The sequence below is a fragment of the Balearica regulorum genome, chromosome 4 (assembly GCF_011004875.1).
Source record: "Balearica regulorum gibbericeps isolate bBalReg1 chromosome 4, bBalReg1.pri, whole genome shotgun sequence".
In the NCBI taxonomy this organism is placed as follows: Eukaryota; Metazoa; Chordata; class Aves; order Gruiformes; family Gruidae; genus Balearica; species Balearica regulorum.
The window spans coordinates 69,515,049-69,541,993 of record NC_046187.1 but is presented as its reverse complement, the minus strand read 5'-3'; the positions used below and the strand labels follow the sequence as shown (position 1 = coordinate 69,541,993).

The window sequence follows — 26,945 nt, the reverse complement described above, 5'->3', positions numbered from 1 at the left end:
CTCCAAAAAGCTAAATTAGAACTACAAAAATAAGCCAGTAAGAGGTAGAGTCTGGGATGAAAAAAACCCGCTATTGTTCATCTACATATTTTACATACATACATGAACGTACGAGACTAGCACGATACAAGCCCCTTCTTTGGGTTACTGGCTGATCATGCGTTGCAGACTTAATATACTCTTTCAACATTTTTGTACAGTCACATGCCATAGAAAAATGTCTTGCTACAAAATACTTACACAGCAGAATTAAGACTTTTTGTCTACACACGCACAGGAAACAGCAACAGCTTTTCCATTTAAAATGAACAGTGTAATAGGAAGCAATTCCACTGAGTCCTTTCCTGGTCACCAAGTAGCAGGCACACACTCAGCCAGAAACTAGTCCTGGTTAAAGATAAGTAACAATGCCTATTTTTTTTGATCTGGTTTTATTCACAAAAGCTATTACTCTGTCATGATTCAGACCTAACCTGAATAACCCATGTGTATTAAATCTGCAACTATGCAAAAAATTAACTGTCAGAAGAAATAGTCAGAACTATTTATTAGAACATGACTTTTTGAAGGAAAAGATTTACTCGCATCAAAAAAGCTGTCACATCAAATAAGGTACTTGACATTGATATCTTCATAATTTGGAAGGAAGTGCAATTTGCAAGAAATTCGCAAGGCAATTAACTTTCATTAATACTAGCATGGAATTCAATGCATCAAGCCCCAAGAACAAAGAGTGGGCCCTCTAGAACAAGCAATGAAACAACAGTAGGAAACATGACTACTAAGAATGGATACAGCATTTGTTCCCTTCAAACATTTCCTACTGAAAGACGTTTTTTATTAGACATCTGAGCTACTGGTCTGAAACCCAGCTGAAGTTTATTCTAGTAATAAAGCAGCTGCTAGACTAAAACAGTTACAGCAGTGGCTCTCAGCAACACTAGCACACTACTTGCACATGATCTGCTCGTGCTGTGCTGCAGGATGATTTTCTGTCTGCGGCTCTCTTCCAACTCACTACAAGTCCCAGGTGCAGATGACACAGTTAACTAGCACAGAGATGTCCAGTGTCAGAGTAATGTAAATGCAGGCAACTGGCTGCTGTTTGAGTAAGGGAAAAAAAGCCAACAAAGTACCAGATGGTCCTGCTCCTCCCAGCCCTGCTCATGACGAAAGTGCATTTTCAGGTAAATGCATGAAATCCTGGCTAGTTTGCTACTCACAGGGAAAACATATCACCATAATATTATCAAGAAAGCACTGTTACCATGATAATCACAGGCTCTGTGTTTTCTTTCCTCTGTTCCTTCTTTTTTTTCCCCTTTCTCTTTTTTTTTTTCTCTTTTGTTTTTTAATTAAAGAGTCTTCATAAGCTACCGTTAGCAACAGCAGTGAAGACAGGTATGTCAGATTTTGGATTGACAACTCAACTCATGCACAACAATGTCGACGCAAATCAGATCTCATATATTCTTGCACTACACATTCTCTTCCCATGTTTGTAACAGCACAAAAACATTTCTAGAACTTCTGATTTCAGCTGTAGAAATGGATGAACTAATTCACCTTGTAAATTTATTCCTGGATCCTCCCTCCTTCGTCCTGGTATTAATTTTTAGCTGTTACATTTTATATCGATTTCAACTACATCTGCTTTGAGACAAAGATCGCATCTTTCTAAGTGTTCATGCATTACTTTATAGTGGCATCTCTGTTCTCATTAGCACCTTTTAGTGTTATTGCAATAAGCTTGTTGGTAACAGTTTATTTAGTACAATTTTAAAATCATTACAGTTAAAAAAAAAGTGGAAGCATTTACTTTGTTCCTTATAAGGGAAAGAAAAAGTATTATGTGTTATACAGTACTGACTCCAACAGAGCACTTTCTTAGCACTCAGCAAATCTGACTGCATTCTAAAATGTATCAATATAATACAAATATATATGTGAGTTTCTGGGCAATTTCCAACCAATCTGAAGCACCCAAAAAGCCCTGCTCTCTCACCAAAGAGTACAAGGCAATGCAGTAGTTCACTTGATTCCACCCCAACCTGCAGTGACATAAGGATAAGCACACTGTAAATTGAGCTGAAGAGTCTCATCTTTTGGAGTCTGTAACTCCAATTACAACAAGCAGGATGTCACCAGAAACTTTTGGACAGAATTACAGTCCATTTTTCCTTTGAAATGGAGGCATGCATTTAAAGCATCACCTTGAGCTTCATTTTTTGGGGTGGTGGAGAGTTACCGGCATGACATGGACTATGTTTTTCTTAATGTAACAGATAGCAAGCTTATAAATACTTCACTGAAAGTGCCCACTACAAACGTACACACAAAGTGGATTGGATCTTTATCATAACAAGCAAATGGTGTCAATAGAAAGTCAGTGTTCGCAGAGCACAATCACAGTCACTGCAATACTAAAGAACCACTGATCGATCCATGAGTACAAACAAAGCCCCTGGCTATAATTATTGCCAAAAATCATTTTTCTAAGTAGGGATAAAGAGGTGTTTGTACAGCAGCAGCAGGCCATAAATAGACAGCACGTGTCCTTTGCAAATCTACATTCTGCTCTGCTCACAAGAGCCTGCAGTACATCAGCTGACAGAGCCGAGAGGCCAAAACCAGGCTATTCAGACACACTATTTCCACTCTATTCTCTGTGAACCTGACTGTACGTTGCTCTTTACACCCCTCTCACACTTGATTCCCTTTATATTCTTCAAAAAAAAGTAAAAACTTGTCTAGCTTTTGAATTCTTACCATGAGATTTATCAGTTGGAGTTTGGGCTTGAAGTACACAGGTCCTCTTTAAAAGACATGCCTTACTTCTGGCAGGTATCCACTGATAATTGTGCCACTGTACCTTTTAATTAAATTCTTAAGTCCTCAGCATTTTCCCATCACAAAAAGCAGTGGTGGAACTGAACTGGCAGGGGGGCTCCCCTCGCTAAATCCTCTACCAACCCCAAGAAAACCCAAAGCAGCATTGCATCACCTGCGCAGCTGGGCCCATATCTACATGCACAGCATTTCTTTTTCTTGGAACGCATCCCTTCAACAAATGATTTAAGCATACCAATTTTACTGCCGTTCCCTGCGGCACCGGTTACAGGAAGCAGCACAAAGGAGACTAGTTGATTCCACCGTAATTGCGGCAGGAGCAGGAGGGTTTCCCAGCAACTGGTCTGTGCAGCACTGGCCATGGGAGCCCTCCCAGAGCTGGCACTAACTGTGATTTACGGCGCACATGCCTGCACAGTAACCATGCCAGCCACCAGAACAGCAGCAGGCATCCCTTTGGAGCTCAGAACAAACACACATTTAAATAAAAGTAATGTTGTTAGAGCAAGGTTGTTTCATAGAGATTTTTACCTACAACCAAAAGGTCTGTCTATTCAGAGCGACACTGTACCGTATTCTTCCCTGACTTTAAACACACTGAAACCATATTCTTATCTTTCCGGAAACAGTTCTGTTTTTAATGGAGTGGTATCTGTACTACAGCAAATTCACTGTCAGCTGCGAGCCACAGGCAACCTTATAAACAACAATTTCCAAAGTCCTCAGCTTTCATAATTACTCACTTGTGAGAACACAGACCCACCTGATTTTTCCTTAGATCTTTTCTATATTACTTACTGGAAGTAATGGAAGGACAGCACATATAAAGTCCAATTCGCTAAGTTTCCAGTGGCCGTTTGAAAAAAAAAGAAAATTAAAAAAAAATCTAAATCTGCTTCCTACAAGATCAAAGTATTTTAAAGTAGAAAGTATATATGTGTATGCACACACACATATCTATACATACACTTGTATGCACACACACATATATTTAAATATTATACCTAAACCTTACACAGTTAAATATCCACTCTACTGTCTAACAAAATTCAAGACAGAATGGGACACGTTGTCTAGCTGAAGACAGGTATGAAAAAAGTTTAATACAGGACTGCCTCAATAGTTTACATGCCTGTGCAAGATCATAGTGTTGTGACTCCCTGGGGATGGGGAGGAACACAGTAAACTGTCCTTGGGATTCAAATAAACAGCTTTAATATGGATGCAGGTAGTCAGCAAGAAAAGCTAAGGGTTGTCAGTCCATTTGTACAAAGACCTTGAGAAGCACCATCCACAAGCACTCCTGACAGAAGTTGCTTTCAAGTGCTCTTAACAACACCCACAGAAGTAACGAAAGGGAGGTCTGATGTTCCCCACACACACAGACTTCAACACTTCAGTTCTTTGCTCTTAAGTCAGTAATTTTTTTTTATTTTTTTTTTAACCTCTGAATGTGCTCATAAACAACAACTGATCACATAAATGTTTACTCAAGAAAACACAATAAAGATTAGTCTATCCAAGCAACATTGCTGAGGGGAATGTAAACCTTCAACCTTTCATCAAAACAGTCTTTTTCTAGTTCTGCAATTTCTGGTGGTGTTCCTCAGGATTTCTTCTTTACAATGTAAAGCTCAAAGTTAGACAACAGAGTGATATTAACATGGCTGCACCATTAAGATACTTGTTTTTAGTCTCTCCTACATAAAAAAAAAACGTTATTTACGACAGCACCATATTAAACTAGCAATCCATTAAAAAGATGATAACCTGGTGATTTCAATGCTGTCTATCCAGTTATTATCCAGCATGTTTACAGTCTTCCTATTCTGATATCCCTTTTATTCCATTGCTTCCTCCATGCACAGGCTTTTCACAACATTGTCTGAGGTAATGTAATTTCAACATCTTTCCTATATCATTGAACATACCAGCCTCTGCCCTCTTTCTTCCCTTCTATCCTAGTCCAGTATTTTTTCTAGCATCTTCCTGCTGTGTGCATAGATCTAATCCAGTTTAATACTCTCAGCCTTCAGTCATAAAAATCCTTCTGACTGGTTCTCCCAAATGTTGGGAGAAGTGAGCCCATCCGTGACACAGCTCCTCATTCCCCTACTTATGTTATGAGCGAACAGCTGCGTGGTTGTTTTAACTGCCTGCTGGGTTAAACCACGACACTTATGAATCTCAGAAAAAAAAAGCTGTTACTACTGGGAATTCCACCTTTTACAGAAAGTATTTAGTCAGATACTCAAGAACAGGAGAAGCCGTCAACAATTTAAGTGCAAATCAATTTTTCACAAAAAAGATTTCATATCAACCTGAAACAAAGTCTTACTGAGAAGAGACGTTTTAGCTGCCCCAAACCCAAGCATGATAGGCACAAATGCAAATACTCAATTTGGAGTGCCTTATACCACACTGAATTTTGGCAGGAGTGCAAATAAGATCCTTGTCTTTTTTCCTCTCTAAGGAAAAAGGTTCTAATTACAGTAGAACTAAAAAAGGAAGGCAGTTTCACCAAATAAAAAGATTGTAATTGCCTGCCTGCTAAGTGGAATAGCTGCAGTAATTAAAAACATGCTAATGCCCTTTAGCTATTCAACTGGACTGTGTTGAGATCAGTTTTTAAACAATCCGCACCGGGATCCTCTAAACAGCATCTGGGACCACCTAACATATGAGTGAGATACTGCCCCAAAGTCATAGTTCATCCTGCCAAAAGCCTACGCATTTGCTTTTCTGTAGCTTCTAGCTTTTTGCTGTGTGGACAGAAACAAGATGTTTTAACTACCCTTCTCCTGTTCTGTGCAAGAGGACAAACTATAACTTTCAAATGCAAGACTAGCAATACTCTTAGGATATACATCCCAGTACACACCTGCACTTAAAGTAGAAAAAACAACTGATTTTCTCAGAAGATCAATCCAAATATGCACTAAATACGGATAAACAGTGCTATACAGCTCTATTTCAAAATAAGCCTCAAACTCAACAGAAGTACAGTAATAAAGGTTAGACAAACGTTAAACATCACAGAAGTATGTGGGAATGATTTGGATTGACAACTCAAGTACTGAACAAAAGATAAAGCCTTTATCTTAAAAGAATACTAAACCAGGTAAGAGTGTTCCTGCTTCTGTAATGAACACTGACATGGAGCTCTATGCGAGTATGCACATTAATTATGCTTTTGGCGTCTTACCAATCAATAAGATAGATGTCTGGTGTTAAGTTATTTTTTTTGAAGTGAGCAAATAACTTTGGCAGATTTTCTTCAAAGAATACCTCAAATGCCGCAAAGTAAGTCAACATCTGGGAAAATACAATGGGGAAAAAAAACCAGTTAGCTGTATTAATAGGCTTAGATTAATCCAACAATCTGTTGTTGGATTAATGCTCTTCAAAAACAGGATCATATGAATTACATGATACAATAAAGAGCTAAACATTTACATAAAGGACACTATCTGCAAGCACACAGTTTAAGATCCACACTATATACTGTTCTCATACTAAACAATATAATTATTGTTCTGGGTCTTGGCCAGGTTCCTTTGGAAAGAAAAAGGCCATCAGGAGAGAAGTTATTTGCTGATTCCTCAAAATAATTATGATAACAGAATAGTGCTTTATGCTTGTGGCAGTAATTCAATATTACACTGAATAAAATCCAAGGGCCAATGGATTATAAAATGAAATACAAAACTAAAATAATTTAACAGTCCACAGCAAGAGCAAAGCATCCAGTTGGCTCCAATCATAAATCATATTATAATACCAAAGCTTCTTTTATACCATATGTTTTAAAATGAGATAATAGCATTTCTATTGCAAAGAGGAAGAGACGAAGTTCACACAGAAGAGGCAAAGATCAAGACAAAACACCTTGGCAAGAGAAACAGACTGTAACCTTTATCTGATACTATAACCCCTGAACTGTACTGCTTTTAACACGAAGACTTTCATGTTATTTTAAAATATGAATATTTAGGTCAAATTTCATAACAGAGGGCATGAAAAAAGAAAGCCTTCCAATCCAACTATGAGTTAAAAACAAAAGGCTTTTTTTAGCTCCCCCCCTCCACCCTGTCCTCTTAATAATATAGGGAGAAAAGTTAAGCAACATCCTTGAATGCTTCAGTAATTTTAATTACAATGTCCCCAAAAAAGCAATAAAGAATGGCTGTGATTTCTTCAAAGTATGAGTTTTATCAGCATGCTTCTCCCCAAAGCACCATGACGATAAAAGGAAAAGAGGAGCCTTTTGTCTGAAATCCTTTCATAGGATGACAGATCTGTTTCCCAGGTTTTTTAATGTCCTTACAGAAATTTTTCCCATTTCATCTGAATGAAGTGACAGATGGCAGACTACCTTCATTCACAGTGGCAAATAAAAAATTGAGCCTGGTAGTCAGTAAGAGTATAAGGCTTAAAAGCCAATCAGAGATGGGTGTACACTAATGAAACAGCCAAAGTTACGTAAAATCTCTGAGCCATCAGTTACTGAGAAACAGGTTCATGGCAAACATGAAACCAAAAATCCACTTTAGAGAACTGTACAACTGACACAGCTTCCCAGTATGGATTTTTAAATGCATGAAATCCAAGCATCAGGTGAGATCTGCAAGTATAAAGAAGGAAGCAGGTAATGCAACAGACAGTCGTACTTCCAAAATGATCTATTTACACACTAACACCACAGTAAGACAGTTCCACTAAAATATTTCAAAAGTACTTTAGAGAAGGGATCTTACACACAACTGCTATGATCACGTCTACTGACAGTGATGCAGGCAGCTCTATTAGAAATGCAATAGCAGTTTACGCTTTTATCTTAATCAAATCAACATTCAACAAGACATTTTACTTAGTAGTAATTAAAAAAATTCTAGTTTAATAAAACTGTAACCAACAAAAGAAATCAAGATAAATCAGTATAAATTACTATCATTTCCACAACTAACTTATGCTGGTTTTTTTTTATTTATTATATGTTAAGACAAATGAGCGTTTGTTTATTAAGCTGTAAAACTGACACAAAAACATGATGGTAGACAGCAGATCAGTATGTTAACCACAGGAACTATCTCGCTTTATGTCTCGCTACTCTGTTTGAAATACAGGTATAAAGTTTTCCATGGCTTTGTAATGTCACAATATGTTAATATTCTTTCATGTATCACCATCTCTACTCCTCTGTAAGCATTCATATCATGTAGCCTCTATTTAGCCAGGCTAACAGAACTAAACGGCACTATCCAAGAGCATACCAAAGCCCTCTATTTCACCCCCCCAAAAAAACCTTATTCTAGCAAATTTAATTCCAGAACCATCTTCACAAGCATCATATTTACACATTGAATGCATGAACATGTCCTCTTTTTCTAAGTACATTAACAGAGATGACTGATACTGCTTCTAGCAATGCTGTCTGCGCTGTCGTACATCTCTCCACGGGCATTTACAGGTGATGAGATTCAGGGGCTGCAACAAGGAATTACAAATTGCTTTTCCAGCAGGAAATACTGGTAGGATCCCCAGTGTCCTACTGTTTAAGCAACAAAATTGTTCTTGATGTCATCCATTCCCTTGCTTTATTTCTCCCATTTGAACTCTTGAGAAGCAGATCCTATCTTCATAGTGTTAAAAAAGGTAAATAAGTGAGAAAGGGAGGCAGAATGCCATACATTTTACAAAAAAAACCCCCCAACTTTTAAAGTAAATTAAGAACACATTTAGGGAGATGTGTTATTTTGCTATGGTACACAAGCAGCCCAGTGCACATGCTAACAAGGAATTTTAGAGCCTCCAGAAAGAACCAGGCAATCAGCTCCCACTGCAAACTGGCAGGGTCTGCTAATCTGATTCCCCCAAGCTCCTTTTCAAACACAGCTGCTACAATAAGAGATGGGAAACCTGGTTCTCCTGCACCAGTCTATTTTTAGCAACCTATTAGTTTGGGATAAAAAGCACCTTCAAGACACTTCTTCTAATATTAAGGTGTTTTCAGCTTTCAACTGCAGTGCTCAATTTGAAAAACATCTACAATAATATTCTCATAACTATTTTCTGAGCATCATAAAATAGCAGCTGAACAATTTAATTCACTTGCCTGTTCAAAAAGGTTCGTGGGGTAGTTTTTGGGTTGGTTTGGTTTTTTTGACGGGGTGCGTGTGTGTGTGTTGGGGTTTTTTATTTATCAAGTGTGTTGCTCTCAAATAAATTCTGACTTATTTTCCAAGCTACTGAGCCCATAATTTTTTTTAAACTTTCCCTACACATCTCTGCAACATGTAGAACACAGTTTTCTTGCATACTTACAAGGCCATGGTCCACACGGAAAAACGCCATCTGACAGGGTTTATTTAAAAGGTTAGAAAAAGCAATGAAGGCATCTGCAGTATCCAAGTTCAAGATCAATACTGCTGCTATGAATGACATGCCCTGTACCTGAAGAAAGGAGAAGCATTACCATTCAACAATAACTGTATTCTTCCAAGAATATTGCCTTATTTTGTCCTCGCAATCACTAGTGTTTAATGCACTCACTGAGCTGCTGAATTTTGCAAAACATTCAGAAAGGCAGGATTTTTTACCCCAGGTAAAACCCTTTGTTATGGCACATTCAGAGCATGGAAGCTAATGACCCCCATTCCTAATGATCCTTTCAAAGACTAAGTAAAACTCCTAAGACAGGCTAAGATGACAGCACTTTCAAATATGCAGAATAAAGATTTTTTTGAAGAATAAACTGTTTCTAAGCAATCCCTCTTCTCCTAAGGATGGGTCATATATACCCTTATTTGTGGAAAGTTGGACTAGGACGCTAGAGACAAAGATTGTTCTTTCCTTTTCAATTACCAGCAGTTACAGACAACTGCAATGACTCATTTGACAAGCAGTACCATTGTAAGATTAAGCTCACGTTTCATTTACCATAAGCTCATGATGTTGTTGCATTTTTCTACAAAGCATGCCATGGAATCAATCCTGACTTTAGGCACAGCTCCCTCACTCAGAGGGTGTAGCGCTACCACTGCAGTCACGTGGACCAAGGTGTGACAGTCCTTCCTGCAAACCTGAGGAACAAGCTCCTTCCCAACACAGTAACAGGTTCCGCACAAAAACAAGCTCACCACCTGTTCTGCCCTTTTTCTAGTTTCCCAGCAGTCATGTTCAGCAGTTTTTGCCAAGCATCGCATGGTACTCGCAGAAAGGAACATTGTCTTTCTACATTTGCCTTCTCTAAAACACCTGCTCCTGAATAAAGAATAAGCCTCTATATACAGCCCTGCTCTGGGAAAAAAAAAGACTAAGTGAAGTATCTGAAATCCATTCAGTTCTCTAATAATCACTACTTCAAATACTTTGAGGGAGCTCACATAGCCTCAATGGGCATTGCTTTAAAGACTGTTCCAGAAGCTCACAGTGCTAAGGCACAGAAATGCCTATCAAGAGGAGTAAGATACTCTACAGAAGAGTCTCAGTAAGACTGGCATTAAGAACAGTAGGTACTTCAAAGGACCAATTTAACAACATCTTCTGACTCCAATTTTCAAGCACTACAAATATGTACTTTTGAGTTTTCCAATTACTTAACATATTAAAAAGCTTAAATCTAGCAACAGAATCATGATATACACTTCTCAAGCATGTAATGGAATAAAAAAAAAAGTATTCACTAAATCATTTAATACCTGTCTACAAAGGACTAACACAATCCTCCCTTCTCCTAGTTCCCTCTCCCCACCCCTGAAAAAAAATTCTTCACTTACATAGCCCACATCAGGTCTGTAACAAGTATAGGCTCCTAAAATACTGTGCAACGTGTCATGGTAAGGACCACCCTATAACAAAACAAAAAGAAGACAATACATCTGAGTATGTAACAAACATGTCAAAAAATCCTTCAGTTCTATAGACAGTACCTATTAATTCTGATGAAGGACACATTATTTCTCTATGCAGCTTTGAACAGCTCCAAGCCTTTCAACATAATTCTGGCTTCAGAAGCATGAAACAGCCCTCCATACCATATTTATTACAAATGCATACAGTTCATCCAATACATCAATTACATATGAAATCCTTATGCAAGAGGAACGTAAGCCTAAGCGATTCCTTATAGCTTAGCAGCACTTTGACAATAATGCCAGGAAAGCAGAACACTAATGAGAACTACTTAATTGTCTACTAGACTAGAGGCAGAATTCAACAATGAAGAAAATAGTTAAAACAACAACATACCATAACACACACAGAGCACATCAAGAATGACATATACAGCTAAAAAGAATTTCACATTGTTGACTATTAACAGCTGCCATATCTTACACTAAGTAACTGGTTGAGAGTTTCCAAAGGGAAAAGTTTTTCACCCCAAAATGTTGATTTACTGCAATCTAAACTTTTCACAGGGCTGCTGAAATTTGTGTATAGAAGGACAAAATATCTGGTTAAAATGAGTCGTTAAAGCACACCAAAAACATACAAGTTAAACTGGTCTTGCATGGAACCAAAAAAAGGCCCCCAAATCTTGCTAGCTTGAGCTGTGCTCTCTCTCACTTATCGTGTATTTGCAACCCAGCAGTGTTGATTCACTAATTTGGAAACACCCACCTGCATCACTTTGTCACTTTGTCAGACAGAAACCAGCATAAACTGGGCTAGATGAATCACAACGATTAGCCAACAGATTGGTTTTTGCCTCTTCCAAATGTAGAGTACCTTGAGGTGACTCTTTTCTAGTTTTTATAGTTTTCCAAAATCCTTAGGAACTTTTTCATCTCAACAGGTCTACTCCTTCAGATTTGAACTCAATGGGCTGTTTCAACCAAGGGACAAGCAAGATTATGTAAACTTAATTTCTCTGAGAAGTCAAGACACAAGTTAATATTGCTTACTTGTTGGAATATACAGAGATTAGGAAACGTTCTTGAGATATCCAGTTTTATTAACTCCAAGCTTGCTTCTCTGTCAGCTGCAGAAAATCCAGCATCTACAAAAGCCAAAGTTACTGCATTTATTACATGGATTGGTGTACGCTTTTTTTTTTTTCCTTTCTTTTTTCCTTCTGGTAAGGGTTAACATTTGCACAGTTCATTTATTTCGATACGAATGCTAGGGAATAAGGGTATAGACAGGACAATTCCCTGAATTCAGCACATAGGCTAAGAAGCAAGTATGTCCTGACTCAAAGCAACCCTACAGCGCACACTGACCATCAATGTATTTCAAAGTGATGTGGGGAAAGATGCAGGGCAAGGCAGGCCAGGCACTCTACTGGTATCCGCTGACAAAACATTAGACAGACACCAGCCTGTTAACCTGTGACCCCTCAGCCTCAACAACGCTTCCCAGTGGCTCCTGAAATAGCTGTCTCTGTGGAAAGGTTGTGGTGGGAGGGAGAAGTCCTAAAGCAGAAGCATTTGATGGATGCAACTTATCTCTACGACTGTCAGCTCTCCTTCCAAAATCATGTTTATTTACTCTTTGTATGTGTTGTTAAAGATCATGGACACTGCAATACACTCTCCATAACTGAAACGGATCTCATACACAGTAAATTTCTAAAGTATTAGTTTTCTTTCTGATATCAAAAAGTTCTATTTGTATTTTGTCTGTTCTGATAAGTACGGTCGGGAATTACCTACTGCTACTTATTGAACAATCAAAAAAAAAAAAAAAAAAAAAAGAGTTGTCACTAGCCAATGTTTACACCAACCACCTGAGCATAAACACTCCAGAAACAAAGAGGAAGCTGGGAACATACTAGATGTCATCTTATTTAAGGTGCAATCTTAACAAAACAAAGTAGGGGATTTCCAATCAAAAATATTTTTTTTGTTGATAAATGCCAGTACCTATGTCCTCCTTTTCCTGCTCAACATAATTACTTACCAAAGGCAATTTCAAGCATCTGCACGTAGTTTTACACTCTCTCAAAAACAGACAACTCTTCCAATCAATTAGTAAATCTCAAACCACTTCATCTGCAAAAATAAATTGCTGCTCTCTGAAACACAGCCAAGAGATGGGCTCAAAGCTGCAATAAGGGACTAAAATGCAATTTTCTGCTATACTTTGAGTTTCAATTCCAAAACTACAGAGGCAGAAAAGTATTTTAGTGTTGCAATTCAAATTATAATCTCCAAACTTTCCTAGTTTTCCTACAAAACAGCATCAAATAAGAACTGCACCTAGAGATGGTTTATAAAGAAAAATGAGCAAGTGTGTTTTAAAAGAGACTACAGTTTCACTGAGAAGAAAGAATACAGCTGTTTCTCGGTTCCACAAAAAGCAGCTTGCTTTTTACCAGAGGCACCTTTATAGCTGATTTTTTTTTGTTTGTTTAAAGATCTGTGATTTCATTTTAAGGAACAATTTTACAAAATCTCATCTTTTGTAACACAACATAAATCCTTCACAAAATGCCTACCTTCACATTCTACTTCAGTCCCTCCTATGCTAAGTGATCGCCATTTCTCTTTGGCACGAGCCAGGCAAATATTGTACAGTTCTAGAAAAAGAAAAACAGAGAAAACCAAGTCCAGCTCGTGTCCACTGGCAGGTACCAACTACCTACCAAATGAGCAATGCTGCCCCAGTCATTGCAAGTAACAGTATCTCTAACATAGCAGTTAAATTTCTAAGTAGGTTATGGTTCTGAAAGACTTGTTCCACTGACCTATAACCTAAGATTAAGTGAAAAGGAAAGGCAATCCAGGCACAAGTTGCATTTTATGTTCAAGCATTTACTTTTCTTGCAGAGCACTGGTGTTCAAAATTATGGTCTGAATGGATAATTGGGTAAGTCTAGAAAACTCCATTGAGAACTACACCCAAGGTAACCAAGTCAAGCACAGAAAAGCAGCACAATACAGCTGGAGTACAGGCAGTCTACCACATTTCCACGCTGGAATTAATTATATATTCTTTCAGAGTTACATTTTTCTGTACTCTAAAGTAGCACGCTATTTCTATTTTCACAAACACACACATAAACAAAAGGTCTTTTAATCTCCCACAGACCTAATGTCTTGCTCTAAATCAAAGGAAGCAGCTATATGCATACCAATAGGCATTACAAAATTAACAATTCTAAGTTTCAAAAAGAAAAAAAAAATCTTGAATCACTAATTCTGACCATCTTCATCTAACATCAAATCAAGACACAGCAACAGCAATAATCAGAAACAATTCACAGCAGCAGTACTACAGCAGTTACAAGATTAAGACACTATTTTTGAACAAAACACATCAATGCACCACAAAAAAAGCGTAACTAGATAACATCTCCTCACACCCACATCTCAGGTTCTGATACACCATAATAAATACAAGACTGTCCCCTTAACTACTTCTCTTTGTAAGACAACATAGACAAAAAAAGAGTCTCACCATGGGTGATATTTAACTCGTTACCAATTGCCAAGCTCCAGACTTTGCCTCTCACGCTTGGTGGAATGCCCTGCCACCATAGCTCTCGAACTTTACGGGAATACCACCTGTTTAAAATAAAACTGATTATTCTAAGAAATATTTCATTGCCAGGTGAATTGTGAATGTGTCCTCCTACCACTGCTGAAGGGATCCAAACCAAAATGAGCATCAACAGGCCAAGAAGTCAAATGTGGTTTGCATATACCCATTCTTTAGTACTAGTTTGCTTTGAACTGTGAAGGAAAGCTTACTTCCTTCCAAGGTAACGGCTTATTTTGGCAGAAGCACTGCAATCACAATATCCGTAATCTGTAACCACACTTGACCAGCAAGAATCATAGGGGACAGAAATACACAAACAAAAATGAAATAAGTATCTATGCCACTGCCTATGCTAAAGACTGGACAGGCTTAAATATCCATGTAAAATTAAATACAGAAACAAGTTATGGAAATCTACCCTTTCCCCTGTGTCATCACCCTGCTGTGCAAACGAGACATGCAGGTTCCCACCCACCTTCGCAGCTCTAGCCCTCCAGAAAAATGCATGACGATGTAACAAGTGACAACTTTTAAGTGGGAGCATGAAAGACATTTTATCAGAACACATGCTTTGAAATGGCTGCAGCTGATGTTCGTCAATCTAAGAGCCCGTATGGAGGAACACAATAGCAACTAAGCACCAATGAAAGTTTGTGGTAGTGACAAAACCCACAATAATCCATTTACCTAAAAGCAGATTCTGAACTAAAATGTAAAACAGTCAATAGATCGGAGAACTTCCGGATTTATAAACCAATACAGCAAAAGGTGCCCTTATTTTAACAGGTGCATCTTCAAATACTACAGACAGACATGTAAATCTGCAATTTGCTTATACTTTTATTATTTCAGTTCTCCAGAAATGCATTTTCCAACAAATTCCGTCCATATTTTTAACATATATTCTCAGGACAACTGAATACCATGATTAATCAAACTGCAATTGTGAGTGCTGCTGTGGAGACTGGGTTTTAGTGTTGTGGTGGTGGTGGTGGTTATATTCACGACAGGGGTTGTGGTTTGTTTTTTTTAAGATGACTAGCAAAGTCCATGAAAAACTAGACAGTGAAGGTAGCTTACCAATCACCTGTTCTGTGTCTTTGTAGGAAATCTTTTAGCACTTAGTATTTTTTTAAAATAACTTTTTCCCTACTTCTCTTTTCCATCACTTGATTATCCCAGCAGGTATACCACTCGGTGTTTAAAGAGGCTTCAAAATACCATACATGTACTTCAATCTACATCTGATATTATAAAATCAAGAGCTCAAGTAGTCAAGGAAAGCTCATTGCTGATAAATGCACACTGTTCAAGCATCAAGCTTTCTGCTTTTACATTCTCTACTGCAGGTCACTTCTCAGTGTTTCACAGTTTCTGAATATCCTGAACCTCGATTAAAGACAAATAACAAGAACTGCATCACTTCCAGCCACCTTGTAGAAATAATGAAACATACGTTGCTCATTTTTTTTGTAGCTGTCCAAAAATGACTTTTGAACAAAAGCTTCCAAAACCATTTAAAATTACACTTGCTAACTTTATAACTTCTCTTCAGGATACGGACTCAGCGATGTTAATTAAAACTCAGTATAACATACTGTCTTACATAGTTTCCCAGTTGGGCAAGATTTCATTGTTCCACGTTAAAACAGCATTGCCAATGCTGTCTTCCAGTTTGCAGCGTTCTTCCAGTTGTTTCTTTCTCTTCTGGGCTTCTTTGAGCTCTGCAGAAAAGCAATTTCCTTTTTAAGTTAATAAAACCAGAAACTAAAAGTTCAGAGTTAGCTATTCATGGCTATATACCCATGTAAAAGCACACTACATTCACCTACATGTACAGTGCACTGTTCAAGTTCTAAAAATTTCCCAGACATCCAGCAAGTTAAGCAGTGATGCCAAATAAAGAAAAAAGTGGAACTATGCATAAGGCTTATTTTCGATGGATAGAACAAAAAGTGTTGGATAATATATGGTTCCTTTGACCCTTCAAATCTAACCATACAAGTAACTTTAAATTAGCATCTCTGACAGCCAACAGCCCTACATACCTAGTAGGACAGCTCAGAATATTTCCTAATAAAGCCTCACCCCCTTTTTAATGGCGGACTCAAAAATACAGGCTAAAATAATACAAATTTTGTATTTAGCTTTCACTCTTATGTGTTGGTCTCTGTAAATTATGATTTAGATATGCTGTCAGGAAATCACAAGAGCCACATTTTTTATGCTATTTAGTATAATAATCTAAATAGTAAATAATCTAAATCTTAGTGTATCATCTAAATATTATATATCACAACTATATACTGGAAACCTTCAGTTCATTAAAAATAAAACATTTTCAATGTTTAATTTAAACATATTTAATTTAATGTAACCATTTTTGCATTATCACTCAGTATTTCTTCTTGCATCATCAACTACTATTTTTTCCACAGGTAAATTTGTTAGACGTGGAATTTAAGAAGTGCAGGTAGACACTCTTTACAGCAGCTCAGTGGAAACACAGGACATATGCGTGTGCGCACACACTGTCTACAATCTAGGACGGTACTGACCTGGTGAGGAAAACCACCTGAAGAACAGCAATACCATGAACAAGGTCTTTGGAATGAACACATACAACCTGATGGGTCCACTTTAAAGCCCAACAGAAGCTATGCCTGAGCAGAACCACACCAACTGCCTCCTAGTATTTTCAGCTTTGATAAGAGCTCTTTGTGAGACTGCCTAAATGCAGGCTTTGAATTTTTCTCTAAACAAAAAGAGGGTGTTTACACACTCTAATTTCCTGACCTCTACACAATACATCACTCTGCAAAGTTGTTCATCTGGAGTGGCTTTTGGGAAAATAGGTTTGTCAGGATATTTATCTGGGCAGAATGACATACTCCAGTGCAGTGAAGGCAGCACAAGGACCTGGCCCATTGCCTAACCTGAGCACCATCCCATTTCTCCCAAACCATCTACCCTATGTGCAAAGAAAGGACAAAGAAACTCCTTTGGACTACTACCCATTAAGTGGATATACTAACATCGGAGTCACATGAAGTTAGAACTTCCCTGGTAGGTGTATGATGTTCAAAACCACAAGAGGATACTTTTATTAATATGTCAACTGCAGAAAGTAAGCAAGTCGTGTTCATATCACCCTTCCATTGTTTCATATGGCTCAGAGGTCTGGACAGCTGGAAAAAAAAATATTTCCAGTAGCTCTTGCTGGAAAACAAAACTTCTGAATCCCAATTTCCTATTATTGCAATGCTTTTTATGAGAAAACCCAGATGGTCAAAAATATCAGCAGAAGGAAACCACAACAGTCAGCTCTACCTGCTATGCATGGTACAGTGCTGCTGAAACACTTCTGTGAACAATGTCAGACAAGAAAGTATGAACAAAACCTTTGGAAAGCTGTAAAGTGGGAGATAGATTATCAAATGAACATATCAAGGTACATTTTCCTATGTGGAAAATTACATATTTATGTACTACAGCCTCAACAGGTTGTTCCCAACATAAAACTATCAAATATCCTGTAGTTATCTAAATAAGTCTAGTCTTCACTAATTTGATTGATAATCTACTTCAATATATTAGTATGTTTTTAAACCCATGAACAGATGCCACTCAATTATTTAAGAGTTACAAATTAAAAATGTCCTTCCTGCTGGATTCTAGGATTGTTTTCTTTTTCAGCTTAGTGTGGGGCTTTTTAATGAAACTACCGTCATCCCTCTCTCTTCTCTGGGTTGGTCCTTCTTTGAGTGGAGGTACAGATCCCTCATGCTACAGACTGAGACAAGTGCATTTCAGTTTTAGAAATACCCCTTAATTTTACTTTTCTCCTCTGAAGACAAGAAATTCCATCACCTCTTTTTTTCGCTTGAACCACCATTTCTTCGTACTGTTGTCTGTGTTTCTGAGCTTCTTCTGCTGGTTTTGCAGGGAGGTTCCTTAAATTCAAAAAATAATCAGTATTTAAAGTTGGCAAACCCATCTAAAGAAAATTCTAGACACTTCTAAAAGAAAAACATATACTGCTTCTTGTCAAAATAGAGTAACAGATCCTTGGAAAGAATTTTTTTTTTTTTTGCCAGAGTCAGCAGAAGAGAAGGAAAGAACACTGACTGGCTATGACTACTTTTATACACAAAATATGCTGAGTAATTTCCTTATGTTTAGTAATTTCAGCATTTTTATTAATAAACCAACTGAACCCACAGGCTGATTTTCATAAATAAAGGGAATGTAACAAACTGGTAGTTTTGTTTTAAAGTGATCTATACAGGTAAGATATAAGACCATACTCTTGCTTACTGTGCGCATCATTTAAGAGTTACATCCACAACCTTCTTTACCCATGCAGTAACGGCTCCCCACACCAGCTTCCTTTTCCCCTCTGTTCTCTGAGACCCCATTTCTATTTTAAATGCTTAATTTCTCCACTTCGCTTCGACAGCCACAAATGGCACTGCAGTCATCCTCTACATTCTCCACTTATCAATACCAACACATCCATTTTGATTTGTGATTAAAGCCTGGACTGGTAACATCTCTACCATACAAATACATGTGCTCATATGTCAGACCACACTAACTTTAAGCTAATCATATTTGTAATTAACATAATCACTATCTCATACAACTACAGGATCACCAAAACATTAGAACAGGAAATGACTAACTATTTTGTTCTTCTGTATTATAGAACACTGTATTGTTTTCCTAAGACAGTTTATACCTTTGGTTAATAAAAAAGATATGCAAAAATTCACTTTCACATTCCTGTAAGGTGTCACACATAAGGCAGCTGGTAGCCATGAACATCATCATCATCAGTAGTAGTATGTTTTCCTACTCATATAATAGTATTATCTGTAAAGTATGCATAGCCATGTGATGCATTGCCTATGAATATTTTTTAAAATCAAGATTGTTACAAAAGCAAGTGGATTTTCATATTAGAATCATTGTTAACCACAGAGAACACTCTACTCTTTTCCAGTTTCATTTATGTAAAACGGCCAGCATCTGTTTCAAATCCAAGTCTTTAAGTTAGGGAAAGGTTGGAAAGGAAAACCAGATGAAACAATGCAAGTTCTGCTAACTTAAATGCCACCACTTAAATTATTTGTCCTGTCTCTTAATGACACCATCATACATGTGAGATGATGTTTATTGTCTATTAAGATTCAACTAACACTTTTTCCAGTTAAAGCTAGAGTGACTATGGAATATTTACTGATTTTTCCTAGAAAGTTTTACCTAAACTCTACAAGTGAGTGCAAAATCAAGAGCAGCCATTTTGGAAAAAAAATCTCACTGCATTTTTCTTCCAGAAGTCTTAAATCTTTTTGTCATAGGAAATAAAAAGGAAATTACTTAAAGCCTAAATTTTTTTAAAAAAAGTATGCAAATGGTAAGTAAATAATTAAAAAAGATTCTTTGGAAAGATTCATCAGAGGACAACACTGTTGTGCAGAGCAGTTTTCCCTACTAGACAAAAGAAATGATTATTCAATTGTCTAGAATCTTAAAATACCTTTCCTGTGTTAGGAGTTCCTCAGTCTATCAACAGTAGGACAGAAAGCAAAATCTGAGTGTTATTCTGGAACGTATCACTAATGCAATCTATCCGAACACTGTGCTTCTCAGATTATCTCACATAAAGAACAATTTTTAACAGATAGGTCTTAAATACAACAAATAAGCTAGTATGTATTGTTTCCAGCTGTACACAATAAAACCTGCTATAACAAATAATCACTCTTATGTTGTTCTAGATCTCCCAAGAGGTCTTGTCACATAGTCTACCAGTCAAGCCAGAAACTGTCTTAAATGACCCTACAACTAGACTTGTTTGACATGAGCATTCTTCATACAGATTTGTCGATGAAAATACAGACTTACGTTACGTCAGTTCTTTACACCAATGCACAGCTGTATTAAAAATACAGACGCTGTGCCTGTAAAGCCGGGTACAATTCATAAATTGACTAAACATGACTGCATTTGTGTAATTCAGGAGCAAACCATGGTAAAGCAGCTGCCAGTAAATCGGTACGGAGTTAGTCTGCATATGCAAGAATCTCCCTGCAGTAACAGCAGCATGAAACAACTTACCAACTACTGGACAACCTTTAAAATGTGATGCTGAACCCACTGCAGAACAATCATTATATTGTTTCATTATTTATGGAGGTGTGGTCTTTCTCTGTGTAAACAGGACACTGTATCGTTCCTTCTCAATTTCGTTAGCATATACCAGCTTCATTTTTCTGCTTACATTCTCTCAAGGAAAATAAAAATCTCTTATTCATGTTTAGAAGCTGGAATTACTCAAAACTAGAGCTCTGCTCTCCTAATTGCCTCCCGTTCTACAAAGCCCTTGCTTTTATTAGAAAATAAGGTTACTTTTTTTGAATATTTTTTCTCATAATTATCCCACTTTCATATTCACTAGCCTGAAAAAAATTGTACTTTAAACTTTAAATCATCTGTTGAAATTAGAGTAATCAAATACACACAGTAAGAAAAGTTTTGCTAGCCTGATTTTAAAGGGACCCTCATTGTGGTACTTCCAAAAACTTACGCTGGTCTGTCCTCTAAAATAAGTGCTGTAGTGGAGAGTGGTTCAAAATCGAGGTTCTTCCTCACATTCTGTTTAGGAGAGAGTGGTCTGTGAGATCGTCCAGTTTTTTCTTCATATTCCTAGAGAAGCAAAAGACAGGGCAAGTTACAAGAGTGGAGAACATCAAGATGATGCACATGAGAAATTAAACAAGGTCTACAAAAGTCTTCAAGATAATGCTTTCACATCTCTGCCCCGCTGCAGTCCTTTAAAGCTTTTCAACTAGAATAATCTCAGAATTGAAAACAATGCTAAAATTTATGTTCAGGAGTGAGTTTTGATGGTTTTTTCCACTCCTATCTGCAGAAAGATCTTAAGTTCCTCTGAGTGGTAGTCTGCTTTTACAAAGTACTGCTAAGTACAAGCTTACAAACAACAGAAACTATCTGAGGTATAAAATGAGACCTATTTAAAGTATTTTTGTTTTGATTTACATCGTTTTGAATTTGAAGCCAAAAACAACCACAAGCTCCTTGTCTTAAAATCTCATCGTAAGATTTTTCCTACCCAAGAACTTATTTTCAGATGCAACAGTTCAAGGATGGCAAAAAAAATAAAGGTTAAAAACACAGTTAGACAGAAACCCCACACTTGTTATGATGCCTTGAGGTACAACAATCCTAAACCATGACAACATAAGGTATTAACTTGTGTTTGTAATATAGACATGGACACACTGGAGCAAGACTAGCAAAGAGGCATCAAGATGATGGGGGTCTGGAGCAAGTGACATAGGAAGAGAGGCTGAGAGGACTGGGCTTCTTCAGCCTTGAGAGGAGCAGGCTTCGTAGCGATCTTTGGGAGACAGCAGTAACAGGACGGTGAAGGCTGAGTACAAGTGTCTGGGGTGCTTGTATAAAGAATGTGAAGACAACAGGCACAAACTGCTACAAGGGGAATTCTGGTCTTGGGGAAAAAAAAAAAAGTCACTAGAAGGGCAGTCAAACACTAGGACAAGTTTCCTGAAATGTGGTAGAACCCCCGACCTTGAAGGCATTCAAAGCTCAGGTCGATGAGCACTGGAAACCTGGTCTACACAGACTCTGCTCTGAGAGCGGAGTTAGCCCCTCAGAGGTCCTTCCACCCTTAATTACTCTCACTATGATCTACAGTAGAGGACTGGCCATTACATGTACCATGCTATTTTTATTTTTCCTACAAACACTGATTTGGAAGAAAATGTACCAAAAACATGACCTAATGGGATATAACAACCTTTACACAACTATCATCTACTCCAAAGCTTGAAGTACTACAGCAAACATTACGTATTCAAAGTATCAGTGTTATACAAACAACAAATATGGTCAAACAGTCCGATGGAAAAAAACAAATCCATATTATACATACTTTTACATTCAACTTTATAATTAATTTTGCCACTTCTAAAAACCACCTGCTTTCATGTGCAGTTCGTTTATACCATTTCTATTAAAGTAAAAAAAAAACAAAACAAACTACACTGTGAAAATTAATTTTAAATGAGCACTACAAACATTGTTCCAGCCATGGATGTCTTCCTATTAGCACAAACAGCTCCTCAAATGGTACTGATTTCTTTCTCTTAACCTAACCTGTCAATGATGTTAAAACTTCCTTGGACAACAGATTCAACCTTTCCAACACAATCAGAACAGCCTGGATCATTCAGAAACTAAACCAGGATCCCCACCACTTCCAGGAGGGCCTTCTCCTTCACCCTCCCCTTAAAAAAAAAGGATGGATGAAAACCAGACATGAATGCAGAGCAACATGGCTGTGGTTTTCTACTCTGTGTTGTACAACTCAATCCTAGTTCAAGCTAGTTCTGTAGGACTCATGGGTGCAGGTCTGTGAAGCTCTCAGGACACAGAAAACCCCTCTTTTTCCACATTTGTTAACTGGGCACTGTCCCAACAATCAATCCTATGACGCCTGCATTGCTGTGACGGGAAACATTGTCATGAACTTGGAATGTCTGGCTCATTAATACCCATTACTACTGCTACACATGACATCAGTTTGGAAATGAGGAAAAGAACCAAGAAAAACATATTTCAAATACTGAATAGTACATAGCTTTGTTTAGCAAAGGGATAGTACTCATGCTGACAAAGCTGTTCATTAAAAAAAAAAAATATCCAGCAAGAAAACAAGCAAAGAAATATAGTAAAAAAAAAAAAAAAAGTATTGTGGTTGAGAGCATAAGCAGCTGATAGTGACCAGTGTATGAGTGTACCATCATAACGTGCTCCAGCTGCACCATCAACTGCGGAGCATAGCCACTGTATTGACAGGAATGAAGCCAATGGCTATTCTTCCTCCCAATTTCTATTAGAAGACTGATTTTTTTTTTATTAGCTATTTTTCACAAATTAACATAGTCAAATATTAACCTCTATTACTTCTTCCAGAGACAAGGTGAACCTTGTCCCTAAATCTAATGTTTTTCCTCCTTTGAGACACTACTAGTGAAAAAAAAACCATTCGGCATCCACAAGAAACTGCTAATATGCAGAAATCGTCATATATTGATCTCCCTAAAGCATCACAGAACTTGACATTAAAACACATGCACCCAATTCTTATTATAGTAGAAGTTTCAGAAAAGCTGCTTAATTTTGGCTTACAAAGATTATTTTCAGGGTCTTCTTTCATTGAAAGCCAATTGCAGAGCAAAATTGCTTTTGGAAGGTGAGACAAACTGTACGCACTGGGCTGTAATGGGGATTTTATTCCATACACTAGAATTAATTTGGAAATCTCATTCAGCTAAGCACAAAGTTTTCCAGACCAGCACTGCGCATATCATTCTTCCGAGAATTTCTTGGTTAAGGGTTTTTTTATTTTGGAATATGGGTGGCTAGTTACAGTATTGGCATATTAGTACAGTTATTCAAACCCATTAAAGACCAAAAGCCCACCGTGCATTTCAGCAAGCATTCACTGACATCTTCCACTCAGCACTACCCTACAGTAAAGAAGCCAGACCAGCACAAAAATGGGAGTGGCACATTTTATCAGACCGCAAGTATGAGCCCTTTGTAGTAATTTCATCCTTTTCAGTAGTAGCCAAAAAAGAATAAAAATGTTGGTGACAGTCATTATCTACAAGACTGTTTTTTAATTAGGGGAAATTAAAGAAAGAAAGAAAAAAAAACCCAACAGCAAAACAAACCAAACAAAAAAAAGAGCCCAAAATTCACAGAAAACAAAAGCTCATGAAAATGATCTTTTACTCCAATAAGAGAACACAATTCTGAACAGAGCACAATGTATGATACAGCAGTGAAGCTGACTGAAGCCTCCACAAAGTCATGTTAAGAGTATCTGCTGACTGAGCAAGTAGAAGTATTTGCACATACAGGCATACTGCAATAGGCTGAACCACACAACAGCTCATTTTAAGCCTTTCTTCTTCTAAAAAAACCAGACTCAAATCTCTCACAGGTACAAATAATTCAGCATCTATTTAACTCCTGTACTGTAATTAGGGGTTATTAGCCTGATATGGTTGCAAGTTAATTTTAGGATCAATTTAGGATAAGCCCATCATTTACTATTTAGAATACATCCTTAACACTGAGATCGCTTAGGCTTTCTTCCAGGTTTTGTCTTAACCTATTCAGCGTTCAGCCACAAAAGCTGAACTAGGGTTTGAAGATGTTCTAAGAGACTGTGCTGTAGATTAAAGCATAGATTTAAAAAAACCCAAACCAAACGAAGAAAAAACCCTACAGAAACACACTCCCCGAAACCAAGTTTAATTCTGGGTGGAACCAGACAGCTTTGCATTTAAGATACAAGAAGGTCGAGTTGTGGTGATCCTATAAAATTAGCGAAGCTAACCTGCAAAGGGATCCTAAACCATCTCTACAGAGAAACGCAAACAACCCACCAGAATACAGAGCAAGTGCTAAAAGACCAACTGCGCTAACCGGGAGAGGGCTGTGTGACCTCTCATTTGCACCGAGCCTCCCCCGGGACCAGCAGCATGGCATCAGTGAACCTACAACAGACAAACTGCTTTATCAAGGTCATCTTCTTTTGGCCCTGTTTGTTTAAAGATAACCGCTGATCCGAGGAAGCCGAGTATGAAATATTCATGCCAAGTGACAGTGGCAGACACCACACCACTAGACTCTTGCTCCACGGCTAGCAGCTTTGCACGGGATGGGAGGTGGCTGGCCGTAAGCACACCCGCCGGTTCTCGGCTAGCAGCCTCCACGCTCAGCGAGCCCGAGCCCCGGGTGGGCCTGTGCCGCCGGCCGGTCTGTGCCGCCGCCCTCCACCCCCGGCGGGGTCCAACCGCCCCGCCTCGCCTCACACAAAGGGGATCCCCTTCCCGGGAAGCTGGTTCTCTACCAGACCCATCAAGGCGATTTAAAAGCAGACAAGGCTGGTTTAACCGACACGTGTTAAAGTCCGCACCCGTCCATCCCGCATCCCCCCCGACCCGAGCGCCCACCAGCCACCCTGCCCTGCCCTGCCCGCCGGCGGCACGGCGGCCTCGCTCACCATGAAAGCTGCGGTCCTTCACAGGCAGCGGCGCCGGAACCCCATGCCCGCCCCGCACCGCGGGCCTGGCTCCCCGCCGCGGCGCCGCCCGGGCCCGCACGGCCTCGCGGGCCGCCCGCCCGCCCCGACCCTGCCCTGCCCCTGCCCTGCCCGCCCTCCGCGGGCGCAGCGCCTCCGCCAGACCCGCCCCGCCAGACCCGCTAATCACCCGCGGAGCCGGCGCACCCGATCGGTTCTCTCCGTCTCGTCCAGCGCTGCCTGAGCACGCACGGCGCGCCCCGCAGCGGCCCCGCGCTCTCGCTGCGCGGGGGAAGCACGGCTCTGCCGCGCCCGGACGGCCCGGGGAGGCAAGGGCCTGCCCTGCCAGGCGCCGTGCTCCGCCTCTTGTGCCGCCCGACCGTTCAGATCGCCCGTTTCAGATCTACGTCCAAGATGGGTAACCGAAACCTCGCACAAGCTCCTGTGCGTCAGCTGCGACCACCTTGGTCTTTGCCTAAACCAGCCCAGAACTGGCTCTGTTGTTTTAGGACGCAGCCGCGTTTCTGGCCTCTCTCGCCCTCGGTTTCCCACACTCGCGCCCCCCAGGCCCCAAGTCGGGCGGTTGGTGGTAGCGGTGCCGGTCCTCCGCCTGGCTGAGGCGGGCTCTGCCACTGCCCGGGGCCGGAGCGGCCAAACGCGCTGGCGCTTCAACCACCAGCAGTTTTTTGCTGAAATACTTCCTACGGCACAAGCATCTTTCCACTACCACTCCTGCTCTGTTCTCTTCAGACAGTTCTAAAAAACAGATGTATGTATCTGTTCCACAGCTCAGGCAACTTCCACATCGCATCTTGTTCAATGCTTTCCCTCAATCCAGACAAATTGTTTGCCGTTTTTTCTTTGTCCCAAAGCTCTGTTATCTAACCCAAGGGAGACAGCCATGTTGCTGTGGCACTGTCTTTGGTAGACCCACGTTTTATCTATTATCTACTCATCTGCAACCATTACTCACACTTTTCTCAGCACTGTACTAAGGATTTCATATTCCTTAATCTCATCGACTACAGTTTGCAGCTGCCACAATGCATTGCTTGTGGCCCGATTCTGAATAAAATGAGCAGCAAGGACCAACTGAATTCACTCAAGTATAACTGAATTCACTTAAATATTCTGTTTTCAAGAGGTGGCTTTGCATAAACTGAGATAACTTATTTTCCCAAAATTGCCAGCTGTTAATATCAGCTATTGTTTTCAACCTGTGACTTCTCATCTAATTCACAGATGCAGCAATATTATACCAAATGACGAACAGGTCACTGTTTAAAAGTATCTCAGCTTCATTCCCACCACCAATTAGTGACAGACATCTGCCATCCAAGCATCTAGTGTCAGAGCACTAATAATTACAACAGCATGTCAACATAGCTCATGAAGAGCGCTACAGCCTCCGCAGCTAATGCTTTGTCTCATAAGCTAGCTGAAGGAGTAAATTACTGCACAT

At 39.1% G+C, this 26,945-nt stretch overlaps 1 protein-coding gene across 6 annotated transcripts in view; it reads right to left on the bottom strand.

The window, feature by feature from the left end:
* Nucleotides 1–26,945, bottom strand: part of TBC1D14 (TBC1 domain family member 14) — a 72,687-nt gene that overhangs the window by 8,996 nt on the left and 36,746 nt on the right. For 3 of the 6 annotated variants that reach the window (XM_075752556.1, XM_075752557.1, XM_075752558.1), the window contains exons 4-12: nucleotides 20,930–21,048; nucleotides 18,208–18,290; nucleotides 15,944–16,061; nucleotides 14,254–14,360; nucleotides 13,292–13,372; nucleotides 11,757–11,851; nucleotides 10,629–10,700; nucleotides 9,175–9,303; nucleotides 6,056–6,165 (exon numbers count right to left, since the gene is read on the bottom strand). In XM_075752556.1, coding sequence (XP_075608671.1) covers nucleotides 6,056–6,165; nucleotides 9,175–9,303; nucleotides 10,629–10,700; nucleotides 11,757–11,851; nucleotides 13,292–13,372; nucleotides 14,254–14,360; nucleotides 15,944–16,061; nucleotides 18,208–18,290; nucleotides 20,930–21,048 — 914 coding nt within the window. Of the gene's footprint in view, nucleotides 1–6,055; nucleotides 6,166–9,174; nucleotides 9,304–10,628; nucleotides 10,701–11,756; nucleotides 11,852–13,291; nucleotides 13,373–14,253; nucleotides 14,361–15,943; nucleotides 16,062–18,207; nucleotides 18,291–20,929; nucleotides 21,049–24,885; nucleotides 24,906–25,465; nucleotides 25,623–25,673; nucleotides 25,693–26,945 lie in introns of those variants that run through there. The other 3 variants (XM_075752561.1, XM_075752560.1, XM_075752559.1) reach the window with 3 other exon arrangements.